Source organism: Zootoca vivipara, chromosome 3, assembly GCF_965207765.1.
Source record: "Zootoca vivipara chromosome 3, rZooViv2.hap1.1, whole genome shotgun sequence".
NCBI classification, from domain to species: Eukaryota; Metazoa; Chordata; class Lepidosauria; order Squamata; family Lacertidae; genus Zootoca; species Zootoca vivipara.
Genome location: NC_142586.1, coordinates 94677594 through 94697146, shown reverse-complemented (window position 1 = coordinate 94697146; position 19553 = coordinate 94677594). Strand labels below are relative to the sequence as shown.

General features: G+C 45.5%; 1 protein-coding gene and 1 long non-coding RNA gene across 4 annotated transcripts in view; one reads left to right on the top strand and one right to left on the bottom strand.

Moving 5' to 3' along the window:
• Positions 1-14151, top strand: part of VASH2 (vasohibin 2) — a 39204-nt gene extending 25053 nt beyond the window's left edge. The window contains exons 6-9 of one of the 3 annotated variants that reach the window (XM_088666708.1): positions 243-567; positions 1115-1230; positions 2764-2802; positions 12942-13157. In XM_088666708.1, coding sequence (XP_088522834.1) covers positions 243-567; positions 1115-1230; positions 2764-2802; positions 12942-13014 — 553 coding nt within the window. In that variant the 3' untranslated portion in view covers positions 13015-13157. Of the gene's footprint in view, positions 1-242; positions 625-1114; positions 1231-2763; positions 2803-12941 lie in introns of all 3 variants that reach the window. The other 2 variants (XM_035111293.3, XM_035111295.3) reach the window with 2 other exon arrangements.
• On the bottom strand, positions 803-3559 carry LOC148686354 (uncharacterized). The gene is made up of 2 exons (XR_015949136.1): positions 3469-3559; positions 803-970 (listed from the first exon to the last, which is right to left on the bottom strand). It is a non-coding gene; the product is annotated as an uncharacterized LOC148686354 (long non-coding RNA).
• Positions 14152-19553: the final 5402 nt, after the last annotated feature.

Genomic DNA, 19553 nt, shown 5'->3' with positions numbered 1-19553 from the left:
ATTTGGATGTAATGCTAAACTGTGGTTAGCTGAAATGGCTTCTGATCTCTGGGTCACAGTAGGAGGGAGAGTGTATGAGCTCAGGGCTCACCTAGGTTTGTTCCTACTGCAACAAACCATAGTTGATCATGGATGTCTGAACACAGCCCAGTATATGCAAATGTTATATGTGTATCATATGCAGCATGGAAAACATTTCTCTCAACAGAGGGTCTTTGTTGCCTTGACGGTAGCCTTGCCAGATACTTAACTAATGGGCAGCCTTCAGTGGAACGATTCCCAATCAGTTTTAAATCCCACTTCTCAGGGAACAATTTTCATCATGTGGTGCTTGGAATTTATTTCAATGGTCGATATGGATCTCTGGGCATGAGCAGAAGATCGGAGCTGATGGACAAACCTTTGATTTTCCGAACTCTGAGTGACCTCATCTTTGAATTTGAAGATTCCTACAAAAAGTATTTACACTCTGTGAAAAAAGTGAAAATTGGATTGTATGTCCCCCATGAACCGCACAGCTTTCAGCCCATCGAATGGAGGCAGTTGGTGCTCAACGTGTCAAAGATGGTGAGGTCAGAGATAAGGAAGGAGCTGGAGAAATATGCCAGAGATATGAGAATGAGGGTATGTGCCCATTTTGTGCGATGCCTGGAGATGGTGTGTGTGCAAGGGAGCAAGAGAGAGGCAATTACATATAAAACAATTTTAAAAAACCACTGACGACAATGAAGTATGTATATAAAACCCAACAGACCCCTAAAATACACCATATTTTATGGTGTATAAATGCTGAATGATAGCCCTCCTTTAAGTCTTTATATTAAGGTTGTCCACCAAAAAGAGCACAACTAAGGTAAAACTAATAAGCAGAGTCCATAGAAGGCTGCGGAGATCACAAGCTGAATCACAAGCCAGCAGCAGATACATTCAGAAGAACCCCAAAATACCCCTTTGTCTTTGTCAGAGTAATCTGTAACAGAATGGAGAAGAAAACATTCAGCTGTGTTAAACCACAATGCAGTTTCATAAATGAAAGGTGCACTCTCTCTCCTGTCCAACAATGAACTGCTTGCAAGGGAAAACTTTTCTTAACCCACCCATTTCCCTCTTTCAGATTTTGAAGCCCGCAAGTGCCCAATCTCCAGTCAAGCAGAGAACACGGGGGAAGTCCCTCTCCCCCCGAAGAAGGCAAACCAGCCCACAGAGGCGGGCCTGCCGAAGAGACAAATCGTGAGTATAGTCATGTTGAGTTTTGCACTGCTGACTGGGTCAGATATTTGTGGAGAATATGACCTCCAATGCTTTTTCAGGCTATATTCTGACCTGGGAAACCCTGAGCCTCCTTGTAAACTTCTCAGGTGTTCTCAAACAGAAGTAGTGGTAGAAAAATCTTTGCTGGAAGACGGCTTGCCTATTAATTAAGATTTAAAATGCATTGCATGCCTTACTTCCATGATGGAATTCATGTTGAAAAACTCAGGTGGTTTCCCATCCTAGCACTGAATGGCTGGACTTCAGCAAGTTTGCTTTCTCCTATACCTTCAGACCAAACCTCTCCTCCACAACATGCAAATCCAGAGGGGCAGGGAAGACTACATTTTAGGGACGACATGGGCAGAAGTTAGACTTGGTTCTGCTGATGGATCTCTAGGGAATTAGCTGTAGATCAAAAAGAGTTTCTGAGTCCCAGTCATATACTAGCAGTGAGCTCAGATACTGTCCCGCATTTCTGCCCCACCTTGCTTCCATCACTGAACCCAAGGCGGGTTCTGACCAGGCCTGGATATGTTTAGCTTCAGCAAGGTGGTGGCCTCATAGCCTGGCTGATGACTATGTAGCTAAAGCTTGGTTGCTGACAAAATAGGAGGCATCAGCCTGCTTGTGTGCACTCCAAGGTTTGCTGGAGTCATATACAGTGGTGCCTCGACTTACGAATTTAATCCGTTCCGAAGGCACCTTCGTAGGTCGAAAAATTCGTAAGTCGAAAAGCGCCATTGGAAACGCGATTTCCCATAGGAACACATTGGAAATTCGTAAGTCGAAGCAACCCCATCTAAAAATTTGTAAGTCGAAAAAAAACCCTATCTAAAACCGCTGCGGTTTCCGTTCGGATGTCGAGAAATTCGTAAGCATGCGGCCATTTGCCCCATTCGTAAGTCGAAAAATGCGGTTGTCGAGTCGTTCGTAAGTCGAGGTACCACTGTATATGAAAAACCTAGGAGGCAAGTGCCCTTTCCAAAACAGCCCAGTGTGGAGTCAACATGCTCAGTGGCCACAGAATGTGAAGCATCTGTTGCAAGTGGAAAATTGGAGTTTCCTGGATGGTGGAAACAATGAATGGGTGCATCCCACACCACCATTTTGTTGCTGTTCTGAGTTGTTTAATAATAGCAACAACAAAAAGCTCCTCCCACCGGAATGTTCCACAGTAGACAGATCTTCTGAAAACCAAACTTGACTGAACACCAAACTTGGTTGCAACTTAATGCTTTTCTTAAATGGTGCCCGAAGTTGAAGCTGCTTGAGTTTAGTTACACTTCAGACCTAACCTAATTTAATTTAATTGTCGTAGAGAGAGAGGAGAAGAGATGAAGTTTGAAATTTCAGCCTTGTGCATAATCACTTGGGAGTAAGGCCTACTGAAAAGAATGGACCTTACTTCTAAGTGTACATGGCTGGGACTGCGCTGAATGTCGCACATGTAGTGGATTTAAAGCAAAAATATGCATCCCACAGCAGATTGTGCTTTCTTGATCTTTTTAGGCAGAAACTGAATCCTATCCAATGGACTGGAGACTTCAGGTATCTCGTGACATCACAGGTTTTCATAGTGAGAATGTTCAGAGGTTTGGAAGAAAGAGGAGATCAGATACAGCCTTAATTTCTAAGACGAAAAATGCCAGGCAGTTTGTCTTGAAGTTGTACCCTCTGATTTAAAAACCCTTATCACTGCTTTCTCTGACGCAGAACTGGAGTCAGCACCTGGCATCCTTGGTTAGCTGCCAGGGCCTATGGCTGGTGCCAGTCCTGGGCCCCCTTGAATTATTTTTCAGGCCCAGCTCTTCTGGCAACGCCAGGCTGCCAGATATAGCCATGTTCCAATTTCCCACAATGCACCTGACCTAGCATTGTTCTACTAAACTGAAAGGGTGACTGGACCCATCTGGCTAGTACTGGCTAGAGCATTGCCACCACAGCCAGGTATGCCCACTGTTAAAGGAGGGGGCCCTTAGAGCAATGCCATAGCTACGTGGGGGGAGGGGGAGGGGAGGGCTAGCCGGTTTTATTTGACCTGGGTGAAGCCTCCAGAGGGGCGTCACTGGGACTCCCAACCTGTGTGTGTGTGTGTGTATGTGCAAATGCACACGGTGTGCGTGTGCCAAACTGGGTCTTTGACCTGGGTGAAATAAAGCCTAATTTCGCCCCTGCCTCAGATGATGCTTTGCCCAGGTCCCCTTCAAACCTTACCCAGATCCTTGGGGTTTGATAGGACCTTTGCAGAGGTGAGAAGAAGACATTCTGCATGTGCTTAAAGGCTCCCTTCTTACAGTTTACACCATATGTCTCAGGTCTAAGGCACTGGATTGAAATGACTCTTCAACGGAGGCAGGGTGCCTTTGAGGGATTTGGGGCGTGCCAAAGCGGGTTCTGTACAAGGCTGCGCAAGTTGAAGCGGGCAGCCCTGAAGCACTTTGTGGTGCTTTGGCGATCCAGACATTTAAAAAATGCCGTGTGCGAGTTATAATGCGTCTCTTAAGTTTACAATGCAAGGACAATGTCTGGGTACAGGGGCTTTGCAAGAGCGAAACTTATTCATCCATTATGTATTAAGGATATTTTTAACCAGCTGATCCCAGCGCAGGCTACAACATCCCTTAAACCAAACAGCAATCTACACTTAGAATTGTTTCTTAGAAGTAGAATTTCCAGCACACCCAAAGCAGCAGTGGAGTAACACCCGCAAATGCCCGGGGGCATATTTCAACCCACACCGAAATGTTAGCAATGGTCATATTACAGGGACACCTGAAGGGGGACAGGTTGCAGAAGGCTGGCTTATTGTGATGCGATTGAGCCACAGTAAGCCTCGGCCTTGCCCACTCTCCTCTGCCCCTCGCCTACTCTGGTGAGGATTTCCTTGCAAGTTGGTTTATTTCAAAGCTGTAGCAAAGTGAACACAAGGCAAATTGGCCATGCTGGAGGAGGAGACAAAAGGGGAAGGGAAACTGTATAAGCCTGGAACTCACTGAGGTTTGTTCTGGCCCTTCCATGTCTTGTTAAACGATGGTTTAGAATGACATCTGAATGTGTCTGTTAGGTCCATAATTATTATCATTATTATTATTTATTATTTATACCCCGCCCATCTGGCTGGGTTTCCCCCACCAATCTGGGCGGCTTCCAACAAATACCGAAATACATTAAAATATCACAGATTAAAAACTTCCCTAAACAGTGCTGCCTTTAGGTGTTTTCTAAATGTCAGGTAGATGTTTATCTCGCTCGGCGGGCGCCACTACCGAAAAGGCGGCCTCTGCTTGGTTCCCTGTAGCTTTGCTTCTTGCAGTGAGGGAACCACCAGAAGGCCCTTGGCGCTGGATCTCAGTGTCCGGGCAGAATGATGGAGGTGGAGACGCTCCTTCAGGTATACAGGACCGAGGCCATTTAGGGCTTTAAAGGTCAGCACCAACACTTTGAATTGTGCTCGGCGGCCGCTCCTAGTCACCAGTGTACCTGGTGTACGATAGTTGCATTTTAAGTAAGTCTGCGGAGGGGTCTCTTCGCAGTTTCTTAACAGCGAAAAGTGTTACTAGACTGTCTCTCTAAATATACCCCAACGTTCCTCGCAGCTGTTGAATTAACCACACGCTTCTATTTCCCCCCACGAATTCATACTATCGCTGCGCCACCAGCATTCTTGGGGGCCTCTCGGTAGGAGTGCCTGGCCTCCTTTAGTGTCTGGATAATTATAGTTGTCAGAGGTTGCAAATCTCTGTGCGAGCTCCTTCCTCCTGCCTCATCGCGCCTACTTTAGCGGGGTATTTTGATCTCCCTGTTTCTGTGGCTGTTTCCGCAGTTGCTAGGGTGGCACAAGTGTTCAAGGGGGAGGTGTGTGTTTGACTAAGATGTGTCAGCTGAGCGCCAACTGCTGAGCCAAATGCCAGGTGCACTGTTGCTAGCTCCTTTCCTGCTTTTAGATTTCCCCCAGGACAGGGGCAAGGGAAATTGAAACCCATCCCTTGGCATGGCCATGGGTTGCAACACTTCTGGCCCGCAGGTAGGCTGAGGGGCTGCTTGGCTCTTGCTGGTCAGCAGCAGGGTCAGAACTCCAGAATAGTGTGTGACTTAGTTCAGCCTTTGTGCAACTCCCAACAGCAGCTCTCTAAATGTTCCTGGACTACAGTTCCCATCATTCCTGACCATCAGCCATACTGGTTGGGGCTGATGGTAGTTGTAGTCCAAAACAGCTAGAGTAATGTTTCCCAAACTTGGGTCTCCAGGTGTTTTTTTTTTAACTACAATTCCCATCATCCCTAGCTAGCAGGACCAGTGGTCAGGGATGATGGGAATTGTAGTCCCAAAACAGCTGGAGAAACACTGAGCTAAAGGGTGAAGACTGTTCTAGTCCTTAGAAGCAAACGTGACAGGATCCTATGGCGTATTTAAAGTTTTAAAACAGTTTTGGAGTAGGATGAGCTTGAGGATCATGAGCGAGGATGGGGAACCTGTGGCTTTGTAAAATGTTGTTGGGGACTTCAGCTCCCATCTGTCACATTAACCAGTTGGACCAATGGTGAGGGGTGGTGGGAACTGGAGTCCAACATCTGGAGGGTTCCCCACCTTTGCTGGGATGGTCAAAAGGTCCATTTCACCCAGAATTCTGCTTTGATGGCGGCCAGCAAAATGCCTCTGGGAGACTCATAAGGGGACTCTGAAGGCAGCAGTACAGTAGTGTTGTGATTTACACGAAGGCCCACCAATTGGCTCTGTGCAAATCCGGCTTCCATGAAAGCTAGAAAAAAATAGTTCTCCCCTAGTTTCATTTGAGCATGAAAGCTGTACAAGTGTTTAAAAGGTACTGAGTACACTGGACTTGCCACTCGAATGATAAACTTCTGGATGCAGCCTGTAATTTTCCGTCTACACCCCAACCAAAAGGAAGTGAAAGTAGACCCAAGCATGTTTGTTTTTGCTCACTTTCATGTCTTGGCTCTCTTACGCATCCTCTCTCTTTCTGTTCTCCTTCCCCTTTGAAATGTGTAAGCTCCTTGGAGCAGGGATCTAGTGCTCTTGGAGGCAGCAATGCGTCTAAATACCAGTTGCTGGAAGCAGCAGGAAGGGAGAGTGTTCTTGTGCTTGGACCACTGTGAGAATAGGATGTTGGGCTACTGTGGATAGATGGGCCATTGGCCTGATCCAGCAGGCTCTTCTTGTGTTCTTATGTTATAAGCCAAATCCCATAATGGTGCTAGTTCTTAATTTCCGGATACCTGGTATATCAGAGTGGCTTCAAATTCCTAATCGGATGGTAATCATTTTCAAGCTGCCTCCTTCAGGCCCCTTAACCCAGAGGGGAAATCCTTTAAATGTAAAGGGATTTAGCAAAATGAATTAGGAGGATGCTGTTTCCTGGTTCCCCTCACTGACGCAGCTAAAATAATGAATGTCTACCAAGGTTGCTTTGCCTCCTTAATTATGTTTTTTTTAACTTGGGGATGCTAATTAAATCTGATCAAGTGACAAGGTAGGAAACAGGCCCTCAGTCAGCACTTTCCCCGCTTTCCCCTGGGCTGCATAATTTCATTGGCAAGGGCTGAATAACAGACTTGGCATTCCCCACAGGGAAGCTTCACCTTCTTAATGGAGAGCTGTGATTAGTCAATGCCTTTTGTCAACAATTAGATTACGTAAGCCTCTCTCGGGGCCAACATTCACGTTTCCATTTTTTGAAAACCCAAGTACCCGTACAAAACACGGCAAGCCTCTTATCAGATACTTTTGTGGACTCTGGCTGCCAGACAGCCCTGTAGGAAGCCAGCTACACCTTCTGGCCTTATCTGGTAGTTGCTGCCAACACTACCTTGTGAACCCTGCCTCCCCATGCCAGGAGGGACCTGGGGTTGTCCAGTTAATGACTAGATCTTAGGATCCTGGACCAACACATCTTGCAATTCCAGCCAATACTTTATAATTTACTTAGAGTATCTCTGCTCTGGAGCAGCTTCCTGGTCTTTACCAATGTTGATATTGAATTCCACGTTGTAAAGACTGGTCTCTAACACCTCCGATGCTAAACTCTGGGCTCCTCTACACTTCATCCTGTCCTACTGCTTTCCGCTGGGGAAAACCGCTCTTTAGTGCTCAGTCAAAGCAAACAGCCATTTGGGTTTTATCTGGATTGATGTTTGCTCCTATTTAGCACTAAAGTCCCCTTCATGGATCAATGCCTTTTCGTGGTGAAGGGCTTGAATAACTCAGAGAAGCTATGAGCTATGCCATGCAGGGCCACACAAGATGGACAGGTCATAGTGGAGAGTTTTGACTAAATGTGATCCACCTGGAGAAGGAACTGGAAAACCACTCCAATATCCCTGCCGAGAAAACTCCATGGGCAAAGACAACAGGCATATAAAAGTTATGACGCTGGAAGATGAGCCCCTCAGGTCGGAAGGCGTCCAACATGCTACTGAGGAAGAGCGGAGGACAAGTACAAGTAGATTCAGAGCTGATGAAGCGGCTGGGCCAAAGCCAAAAGGTCGCTCAGTTGCGGATATGCCTGGAAGCAAAAGGAAAGTCCGATGCTGTAAAGAAAAATATTGCATAGGAACCTGGAATGTAAGAACCATGGATGGAGGTAAGCTGGATGTGGTAAAAAATGAGATGACAAGAATAAATATTGACATCCTGGGCATCAGTGAACTAAAATGGAAGGGAATGGGCGAATTCAGTTCGGGTGACTATCATATCTACTACTGTGGGCAAGAATCCCGTAGAAGAAATGGAGTGGCCCTCATAGTCAACAAAAGAGTGGCAAAAGCTGTACTGGGATGCAATCTCAAAAATGACAGAATGATCTCGATACGAATCCAAGGCAGACCTTTTAACATCACAGTAATCCAAGTTTATGCATCAACTACCAGTGCTGAAGAAACTGAAATTGACCAATTCTATGGAGACTTAAAACACCTTCTAGAAATGATACCAAAGAAGGATGTTCTTCTCATTACAGGGGATTGGAATGCTAAAGTAGGGAATCAAGAGATAAAAGGAACAACTGGCAAGTTTGGCCTTGGAGTTCAAAATGAAGCAGGGCAAAGGCTAATAGAGTTCTGTCAAGAGAACAAGCTGGTCATCACAAACACTCTTTTCCAACAACACAAGAGACGACTCTACACATGGATATCACCAAATGGGCAGCATCAAAATCAGATTGATTATATTCTCTGCAGCCAAAGATGGAGAAGCTCTATACAGTCAGCAAAAACAAGACCTGGAGCTGACTGCAACTCAGATCATCAGCTTCTTATAGCAAAATTCCAGCTTAAACTGAAGAAAGTAGGAAAAACCACTGGGCCAGTAAGATACAATCTAAATCAAATCCCTTATGAATACACAGTGGAAGTGAGGAACAGGTTTAAGGATTTAGATTTGGTGGACAGAGTGCCTGAAGAACTATGGATGGAGGCTCGTAACATTATACAGGAGGCAGCAACGAAAACCATCCCAAGGAAAAGGAAATGCAAGAAAGCAAAATGGCTGTCCAACGAGACCTTACAAATAGCGGGGGAGAGGAGGAAAGCAAAATGCAAGGGAGATAGGGAAAGATACAGGAAACTGAATGCAGATTTCCAAAAAATAGCAAGGAGAGACAAGAGGGCCTTCTTAAACGAGCAATGCAAAGAAATAGAGGAAAACAATAGAATGGGGAAAACCAGAGATGTGTTCAAGAAAATTGGAGATATGAAAGGAACATTTCGTACAAAGAATACCATAATAAAGGACAAAAGTGGTAAGGAAGTAAAAGAAGCAGAAGACATCAAGAAGAGGTGGCTAGAATATACAGAGGAATTATACCAGAAAGATATGGAGGTCTCGTACACCCCAGGTAGTGTGGTTGCTGACCTTGGAGAGTGAAGTCAAATGGGCCTTAGAAAGCACTGTTAATAACAAGGCCAGTGGAAGTGATGATATTCCAGCTGAACTATTTAAAATTTTAAAAGATGATGCTGTTAAGGTGCTACACCCAATATGCCAGCAAGTTTGGAAAACTCAGCAATGGCCAGAGGACTGGAGAAGATCAGTCTACATCCCAATCCCAAAGAAGGGCAGTGCCAAAGAATGCTCCAACTACTGCACAATTGCACTCATTTCACACGCTAGCAATTCTACAAGGCAGGCTTAGGCAGTATGTGGACCGAGAACTCCCAGAAGTGCAAGCTGGATTTCGAAGGGGCAGAGGAACCAGAGACCAAATAGCAAACATGCGCTGGATTATGGAGAAAGCTAGAGAGTTCCAGAAAAACGTCTACTTCTGCTTCATTGTCTATGCAAAAGCCTTTGACTGTGTCGACCACAGCAAACTATGGCAAGTTCTTAAAGAAATGGGAGTGCCTGATCACCTCATCTGTCTCCTGAGAAATCTCTATGTGGGACAAGAAGCTACAGTTAGAACTGGATATGGAACAACTGATTGGTTCAAAATTGGGAAAGGAGTACGACAAGGTTGTATATTGTCTCCCTGCTTATTTAACTTATATGCAGAATTTGTCATGCGAAAGGCTGGACTAGATGAATTCCAAACCGGAATTAAGATTGCCGGAAGAAATATCAACAACCTCAGATATGCAGATAACACAACCTTGATGGCAGAAAGCGAGGAGGAATTAAAGAAGCTTTTAATGAGGGTGAAAGAGGAGAGCGCAAAATATGGTCTGAAGCTCAGCATCAAAAAAACCAAGATCATGGCCACTGGTCCCATCACCTCCTGACAAATAGAAGGGGAAGAAATGGAGGCAGTGAGAGATTTTACTTTCTTGGGCTCCTTGATCACTGCAGATGGTGACAGCAGTCACGAAATTAAAAGACGCCTGCTTCTTGGGAGAAAAGCAATGGCAAACCTAGACAGCATCTTAAAAAGCAGGGACATCACCTTGCCGACAAAGGTCCGTATAGTTAAAGCTATGGTTTTCCCAGTAGTGATGTATGGAAGTGAGAGCTGGACCATAAAGAAGCCTGATCGCCGAAGAATTGATGCTTTTGAATTATGGTGCTGGAGGAGACTCTTGAGAGTCCCATGGACTGCAAGAAGATCAAACCTATCCATTCTGAAGGAGATCAGCCCTGAGTGCTCACTGGAAGGACAGATCGTGAAGCTGAGGCTCCAATGCTTTGGCCACCTCATGAGAAGAGAAGAATCCTTGGAAAAGACCCTGATGTTGGGAAAGATGGAGGCACTAGGAGAAGGGGACGACAGAGGACGAGATGGTTGGACAGTGTTCTCGAAGCTACGAACATGAGTTTGACCAAACTGCAGGAGGCAGTGCAAGACAGGAGTGCCTGGCGTGCTATGGTCCATGGGGTCATAAAGAGTCGGACACGACTAAATGACTAAACAACAACAACAAGCACTAAAGAGCAGGAGGATGCATGAAAAAGCGCCTGCAGCTGCTAGGTGTCAGCTGTTAGATGGGGAGGCTGAGCAGACTAAACAGAGCCCTGCTGTGCCTCCAGTCTCCTTGGGGCTTCCTCTGCCCTCTTTGGGCTCTGGGGAGAGTCTCCTTGTGAGCCATGAAGACTCTCCAGCTCTCTCCCACCATTTAATTGATCTATTTATTTATTTCCTGGTGCCACAAGTGTATGTGGTCATGCGCAAGTCGATAGTGGGGGAGGGGACACCTGTCTGTAAAGTTGGGTTCGCAAGCTCTTAATGCTCGATGGTGCTTATATACCGAGCACAAGAGGAGCCTGCTGGATCAGGCCCATCTAGTCCAACATCCTGTTTTCAGCGGCCAAGCAGATGCCCATGCAAGGACATGAGCGCAGCAGCACTCTGCCCCCTGCGATTCCCATCAACTGGTATTCTGGCTGTGGAAATAAAAGGTTGCTGCCACTTTGTCCAACATGGAGACAATTGAGTATGGCAACTTCGATTGCTTGAGGCTTGATACCTGTGTACTGTACCTGTTGACTAGCAACAGGAACGGCTGAAGGTGGGGATACAGGAGACCTCTCGTGAACTGGGATTCATTGGCTTCCATTCCATTTTCAGTCTGTGTGTTTATCTGTGATTTAACTCCGCGACTTTGTGGTTATAAAATCAGGCAACGTTCTTCTGTTATTAATCTTGAGAACTGGAAGTAACAGCATCTCCAGCCGCAGCTGCTTGGAGAATGTCACTTAGCAGAATCGATTATCTTCACATTTGATTCCAATTGAAGTTTTGGAAATGCATGCTTTGGGAGTGCGACAGCAAAGTGAGCTTCTGCTTAGATTGGGTTTGTTATGTAAGGTGGAAAATATGTTCCCCCCCCAACCTTCTTTGCTTCAAGCTATTGCATGTCTAGGAATGATGACCCTGTGTTCTTCTTGATGGAAAAATTTACGAACAGGGTGGGAGAACCTTGACCCTCTGTTGGACTCTAGCTTCCATTGGCCTCAGCCAGCATGGCCAATGGTCAGAGATGACTGGAATCATAAACCAGATTCCCCTCTCCTGATTTACAACATCAGTGCCTATCTGACAAGTTGTGTGCATGTGAGTGATTGCTATATATACCTATTTATAATCTCATACGAGAAGGATAAATCACATCAGTGTTGTGCAAGTGTAATAGAAATAAGGCATTTAAAACTTCATATGGGGTGCTATTTGGTCTAGGGCTTTGTGCTCAAATCCTGCTTGTGGTTTCCCCATAGGCATCTTGTTAGGCCACTGCGAGAACAGGATGCTGGACAGAATCATATAATTGTAGAGTTGGAAGGGACCCAAGGGTCGTTTAGACCAACCCCCTGCAATGCTACAGCATCCATGACAGATGACCATCCAACTTCTGCTTAAAAACAATAGCCATTTGAAGATGGCTATCTTATCTCCTCTTATCCAAGCTAAACATACCCAAGATGAGCCATTGGGTTGATACAGAAGACTCCTTGTGTTCTTATTAATACCCAAAGTTGGCATTATAATCCACTCCCATTGGGAGATGCTGTTTGGTGGAAATGTCACAGATGTGTGGTGAAGTAGAGCATCCTGTTAAGATTGGTCAGGGATGATGGGAGTTGTAGCCCAACAACGACAAAAATCAGCTGGAGAGCACCACATTGGCTACCCCAGATTTAGATGGCCACGATAGCCCCCTGCTGGTGGTATAGACTGGAAGACCGCAGGAGCCCTCTCACATTAATAAATGACTTGGTGATGTTTGGTGTTTAGGAATAGTGGTGCATAACTCACCACCTGAAAACACCACCACCATACATTTAAAGTACTCATGTACCACTTTAGGAGTCATGGAGAATCCTGGCAACTGTAGTTTGTTATAGGTGTTGAGAATTGTAGAGCTGAGAGGTCACCTCTTTTTTTGAAAATAAAATTAAATCCATGACTGTTAAAACGGAATACAGTCATACCTCGGTTTAAGTACGCTTCGGTTTGAGTACTTTCAGTTGAAGTACTCTGCGGACCCGTCTGGAACGGATTAATCTACTTTCCATTACTTTCAATGGGAAAGTTCGTTCCAGGTTAAGTACGCTTCAGGTTAAGTACAGACTTCCGGAACCAATTGTGTACTTAAACCGAGGTACCACTGTACGAGTATTTTAAATATTTGGTGGGGATATGACTTTCAGATACAACTCTGAAACGCTGCTGGGAGTGGTCTCATCCTAGGGAAATCTAATCATTTGCTTTTGAACATCTCCTCTTCCCTTCTTGATTCTAGGCCCGCTGCGCTGGATAAGAAAGTGGGCGATCTCTCAACACTGAACGATGTCGGCTACCAGCTCCGCATCTGACAAAGCCAGAAGCCAAGCGAGACAGCTTCCAGGGTGCTTTTTCCTGAATTTTACCCTGCGATCTGTGGACAAAGGGGTGGAAAGAGGGAGCTGCGACTATTTATTATGAACATGAGGATTTTATTTAAGATCCTAAGAATTAGGGATCCTAGTAGTGACAGTGGTGGGTTTTTTTATTTTTATGTTTTATTTTTCAATTCGTGAAGTAGGAATCAAGGAAAAAGGGAAATGGGGAAAACTGTTTTTTTTGTCTACAATAATGTTGTTACTCTCCATCAAGCTGAAAAGGGGAGAGGTGATGTGGTTGTGTGGCTTTGGTCCGTCCCCCCCACCCGGTCTGGATTGGAATAATTGTTTCCATGGTGGCTGTTTTGCATTGGAGTTCGGAGTGTTGTGTGGTGTCTGTAGAGTTTTAGAAACCGGCGACGACGAAAGTATATCCCCCCCGCGGTGTTGGAAAGGGCTGGGGTGTGGTCGGTTGCTTGCGAGTCAAAGGAAGCCATAGTCCAGCGGGAACTTTTGTTGCACGACTTCCATTGGAGTTAACGGGATCTGAGCAACCCCCTCCCCATTTCAGTGGAGCTCAATGGAAGAGGAAGAGGCCAGCAGGCTATTTGTCTCTCTGGTCTGGTGTTTAAATGTGACATTCAGCAATAAAAACAACAAGAGCAGCAGTCCGGAAAAGTTATGCGAGTGGGTTTTTCCTCTCTTCGGAATATCACTATTACCTCAAGAATCTTGACAATAGATATGCAAAGCTGACAGTATTTCGATTTTATAATGGATTTGTACTGTGTCCCCAGCTTTTCTGGTAGCAGAGCATTCACTGGGCCCTTTCTGACCCCACCTCTTCCGCCTTACTCCTCGTATGTGCATGTGTGTGACAAAAGAAAGTATCATGATATGCAAGGGTTTTCTTAAGAGCTCTGAAGTCTTACAATTATTCTGTTAAGGATGCAGCTAACTGTTGAAGCAACTGTTTGCCTGCCATAAGGGTAGCCAATGTGATGACCTTCAGATGTTCGTTGACCATTCGCCATGCTTGGCTGGGCCTGGTGGGACTTGCAGTCCAGACACACCTGGAGAGCATCATGGTGACTTCACCTGCCTAACAAATGACTGATACCTGGGTTTGTTTTTTAAAAAAAAATGTTTTGAAAATATTTTGTGTCAGGCTATGCAGGGGTAGCCAATGTAGTCGTGCCCTCCAGATGTTGTTGGACTACAATGCCCATCAGCCCCAGTCAGCAGAGCCAATGGTCAAGGATGATGGGAGTTGTAGTCCAGCGATGGCTGGAGGGCAACAAACGTTGGCTATCCTTAGTCTTTAAGCACAAGTGGAATGGCCCAGTGGTTCTGGTGTGTATCTGCGAGCTGTCAGGTTTGCGTTTTGCTCTGTGCATGCAGGTGCTGGCCCACTGTCTTCTGTGCAATGGTGAGTCCTCTGCGCATGCGATGAGCATTGCCCATTGTGCTTGGGGAGCATTCCCAAGGGAGAAAAGACTAGGGCGTCTGGCTTGTGCCACAGAGCCCTAGGGACCTTTGGGTCACGCCGAAGAACCATAGATGGCTGTTTTGTACAGATGAGCCTTCTAGTAACAGTCATATCAGGTATATGTGTTGAACATTCTTAAAAATAATGTCAGAATCTATGGGCTTCCCTCAAGAATGTACTCTTTTCCCTCTGTTTGTATGCCTATAATATTATTATTGATAATAATTGTTTTCAAAAGGATGGACACTTCCAAGCTGATGATGTCTTGGCATCTTATATTAAGATCAGACATCCTGTATGCAGTTATGGCCAAAGTATTAGGGGAAAACAGCCATCTGTACCGAGAAAAATGAATGAGGGAAGAAACCCCTGGCCAAGGAATTGTCTTTTAGAATGCACCTTGCATTTGGACAAATATTTTGTTTTTTGCTTATTGGGGTTTGGAGAGGAGCAGGCTGCTGGGAATGACTCTTTGGCCTGATGCAGAATAACACTCTTGGTCTTTTAAACACAGTTAAGAGATCTGTCGCTTCAGTCCAGTCTTCCCTGGAATTGTCCTCAAATCTGCATTGTCCTCAAACCTTATGCATGCTGACTTGGAGGTAAATCCCAAGTTCATGCGTAACAGGATTGCAGCCTATGAGCAGGACACCCTCTGGCAAACTCTCTTCCTTTCTCACCTTTCCTCTCGGATTTAATTATCACCTGCCTTCCCAGCATATAAGGCACTGTTGCATCCTGACAAATCAACATTATTTAATGGGAAACTGCTTCCAAAAATGTGTGTATTAGCCAAACAGCACACAAAAATCTGCGCCAAAATGTTAGTGAATTTTTATGCGGATTTCCCCATGCCCCTGAAAAACAATCCAAATTGCAGGGATGTAGAAAACTGAATTTAAGATTGGGAAAATGAGAAAGGGAGAGAACCAGAACGGATGTATTTGTCCAGCCCTAACGTGGAACCGGGATGCGGGTGGCGCTGTGGTCTAAACCACAGAGCCTAGGGCTTGCTGATTAGAAGGTTGGCATTTTGAATCCCCGTGATGGGGTGAGCTCCCGTTGTTCGGTCCCTGCTCCTGCCAACCTAGCAGTTCGAAAGCACGTCAAGTGCAAGTAGATACCGTAAATAGGTACTGCTTTGGCGGGAAGTTAAACAGCGTTTCCGTGTGCTGCTCTGGTTCGCCAGAAGCGGCTTAGTCATGCTGGCCACATGACCCGGAAGCTGTCTGCGGACAAACGGCGGCTCCCTAGGCCTATAGTGAGATGAGCACCGCAACCCCCCCCCGAGTCGTCCGCGACTGGACCTAATGGTCAGGGGTCCCTTTACCTTTAATGTGGAACCAGGAGCATGGCGACAAGGGAAAGGAGGGAGAGCAATTGACCTAAAGAAGGGATGGAGCGGTGGAAAGAAGCATGCCAGCTTTTACCCTCTTAACTAAGGTTAAGAGATCAGCAGTGATGTGTCTGCACCAGATCTGTGTGATCATGGAAGAATCTCACATTCAAGGAAATGGCCAGGTGTGTCGCAGGGTCTCACCCAGTGTAGCCCCTGCTGAGAGCCAGCAGGTGGAAGGGAGAGGCTCAGTGGACTTCCTGCTTTGTGACTGCATTCCTGAAAAGCTTAGCCTCCCTCAATTCAGATTTCTTGGACTACAACTCCCATCAGCCTCAGCCAGCATGGCCTGTGACCAAGGACGATGGGAATTGTAGTCCAGGAAGATCTGGAGAGCATTCACACCAATGTGTGTGGGCTAAAAGTGGAGAGTGGGCAGGGGGGTGCGCACGTGTCCTGCACTCAGCACCCCCACATGCTCATGCATGCCCTGCCCCCAACAAGCTCACCTGGGCGAGCTCTGCATGAGATCTTCCCATGTTCTCCAAGCATGCTTAGAAGATCCTTTCAGATCTTCCATCTCAACATAGAAGTTGTGTGTTTGGGGAAGGCTGGAGCATGGCTTAGGTGCTCATCCTCCTGCCTGAATTCTCGTTTTTTAGCCCACACCCCTTCACCCTAAATGCCTGAAGAGGGCTGCTGTCGAAGGACAGATTTCCCCCCCAATAAGTGTTAAGTACCACTGAGGGCTGATTAAACGTGACACTTTTCTTACTGCAGTGATTTTTTTAGCAGTGAAATGCAGAGTGTTTGGATTTCAAAATAAAATAAAAAAGAGGCTGTGTGTCATAGAAAGAGCTGGTTCGCATGATTAAATGAACCAAGCTATGGCTTAGTGGGACCATCTGAGTGTGGGGGCTACTGGAGGAGTTTTGCTGTTCCCTGGTCCTTTTTACGATCGTGCTGCGCCGAGGACAAATATGGTTAGTGAGGAGTGAGCTTAACCACGGGTCCGTTTGGACGATGTGCTGCAACAAACCCTGGTTTAGCTAAGCACAGCAGTGGAAGACCAGGAAGCAGATAGAGTGCAAGCTTCTCTTGGGACCCCCCATGCTTGTCTGGGCTTGCTAAACCATAGTCTGGTTTACTGTGCTGTAGGAACCAAGTCCCATTCTGAGTCTGGGTTTCCTCTGTTTTTTTCTAAAGTACTATAATGTATGTCTCTAATATATGTGAAGTGTTTGGGGCATGATCCACCATGAACTTTACTTGCATTTGTTCTTGAGATGAACACAGCATTGAGGGTTTGCACCATCCATTTAAAGTACGTTCAGCACACACGGACCCCGCTCCCCAAAGAATCCTAGGAACTGTAGTTTTACTCTCCTTGAGCTTTGGTTCCCCAAACCCTTAATAAACCAGTTTCCCAGGATTTATGGGGTGGAAGCTACGTTTTAAATGTGTGTTGGTTCTGCTTTATTTGTATGGTGTCAATCTGGATTTAGCCCCCCCGTCCCCCATCCTGGTCCAAACCTCCCAATGAAACTTTTCTAATGTGGATGAATTATTTTGTATCCGGGCATTGTTTTCCTTACGTACAGATGAATCCTATTCTATCACAACACATACCTGCGATTTTGAAAACTTAGTAACTGTGATTTCAATGACTAGGTTTCTCTATTGCCATAATTTTTTTTGTCAAATGCTGTTCTGGGTGAGAAATGTGCATGATTTCTTTTTCTGTTTTTCTCCATCATTTGTATGTTTAGTGCAGCATGGAACTTTAATAAAATATCTTTAAAGTCTTGGGTTTTTTATAGCCTCTTGTGATTATTTTTTTTAATAAAGAAAACCAACTTATCCCACAGTGACAGAATTTGCTGATTAATGTTGGCTAGGAGACACCAAATGGTCCTGATGCAGCTGAGTGTGCGCTGTGGTTTGTTTTTTTAATGCAGTAACTGTGCCAAGTATTTTATTTATTTATTACATTTCTATCCTGCCCTTCCTCCCAAAGGAGCCCATAGCTGCAAACACAAAAACATTAAAACAATACAACAGGAAGAGGAACTAAATCCAGCTCTCCAACCAGGTGATCAGTGGGGTTACTGCTTTTTAAAGAAAGGCTCTTTCTGTAAAAGAAAGGGGAAGCCCTCTAGCTGTGGTTTGGACTACAACTTCCATCAACCCCATCCAGCTATGGTCAGGGATGATAGGAGTTGTAGTCCAGCAAGATCAGTGGGCCAGTTTCCTATCCAAGCTTTGCAGAGACCTAGCAGGAGGATTGAAAACATATGCGTAGCTCTTGTTGCATGCAAGTTGTCAGGAACCTCTGGCCCTCCAGATGTTCTGGGACTCTAGCTCCCCTTAGGCTCAGTCTGCGAGGCCAGGTGTATCAGGGATTATGAGAGTTGTAGTCCAGCAATTAGAGCTGGGCAATCGATTTGATATATCATCCAAAACTAGTATGAAACCCATATTGTGATAATGGTTTCATAATTTTTGACCTGGCAATGTGGGAAAAACCATGAATGAATGCAGCTCTCCCCCGCCTCATGTAGGAGGCAGTGAATCACAAGAGTAGGCGCCCCAGCCAAAATCACGATGCAGGAAAAACCTTGAAGCCAGCCAGTGCCTCTACATAGCTCCATCCTTATTTCAGACACTGTGGTATATCGGTATATCACGATGTTTAGCTGGTGATACACAGTCACAGGGAAAAGAAAGTATACCCTCTTTGAATTCTGTGGTTTTAACAATCACCTGTTCCTTAGCAGGTCTTAAAATTAGGTAAAAACAAGCTCAGATGAACACCACTACATGACATATTACACCGTGTCATGCTAGAGCCATGTAGACAATATTGAGCTAGACAAGCCGGTGGTCTGACTAGATATATGGCTGCTGTCTATGTCTTGCGTGTGTTCTATTAAGCCATTAGCATGAGGGTTATTTTTTAAGCTGCACTGCAGAGTACAGAGTTATAACTATACAGTCGTACCTTGGTTCTCAAACGCCTTGGTACTCGTCCGTTGCGGCTCCTGAACGCCGCAAACCCGGAAGTGTTCCAGTTTGCGAACATTTTTTGGAAGCCGAACGTCCAGCGTGGCTTCCGATTTGAGTGCAAGGAGCTCCTGCAGCCAATTGGAAGCCACTCCTTCGTTTTCAAACATTTAAACTAATGATTGAACTATGATGATTAAACTAATGAACTGTGCTTCCATCTGTTTGTTTCAAACCTATGGAGAAATGCAGTCTTGGTGTTTGGTTTTCTGCCAAATGCAAAGGTTATTTCAGGTGTATTCCTCATTGCTTCATGTGCAGTTAATTAGCTACTCTGAGCTCTCTCCCTCCCTTTAAAAAGGAAACGGAAAGTCAGCAAAACCTGCAGGGACATTGTAGAACATTTGTGCTGAAGAACGGCTTCCAAGGGCCAAAATAATTGGAGAATACAGCAGAACTGCCAATCAGCACCCCCCCTGCTTCTAGTAGAAATCAAGTTCTAAGTTGATGGGTGATACGGCTGCCCCAGATTTATTTGCAAGGCAAATATTAAATAGGTGTGGCTTTGCAAATCGCTGTGGCTCTGTGCCAGGGACAGACACACCCTTTCCATTTTTACACACACAGCTGCCCTCAAGGCCTAATTGTATCTTACACAGATTTGTGAAGGAGGATTTCCTTATATTTGACCCTTTGTTTCAGGCT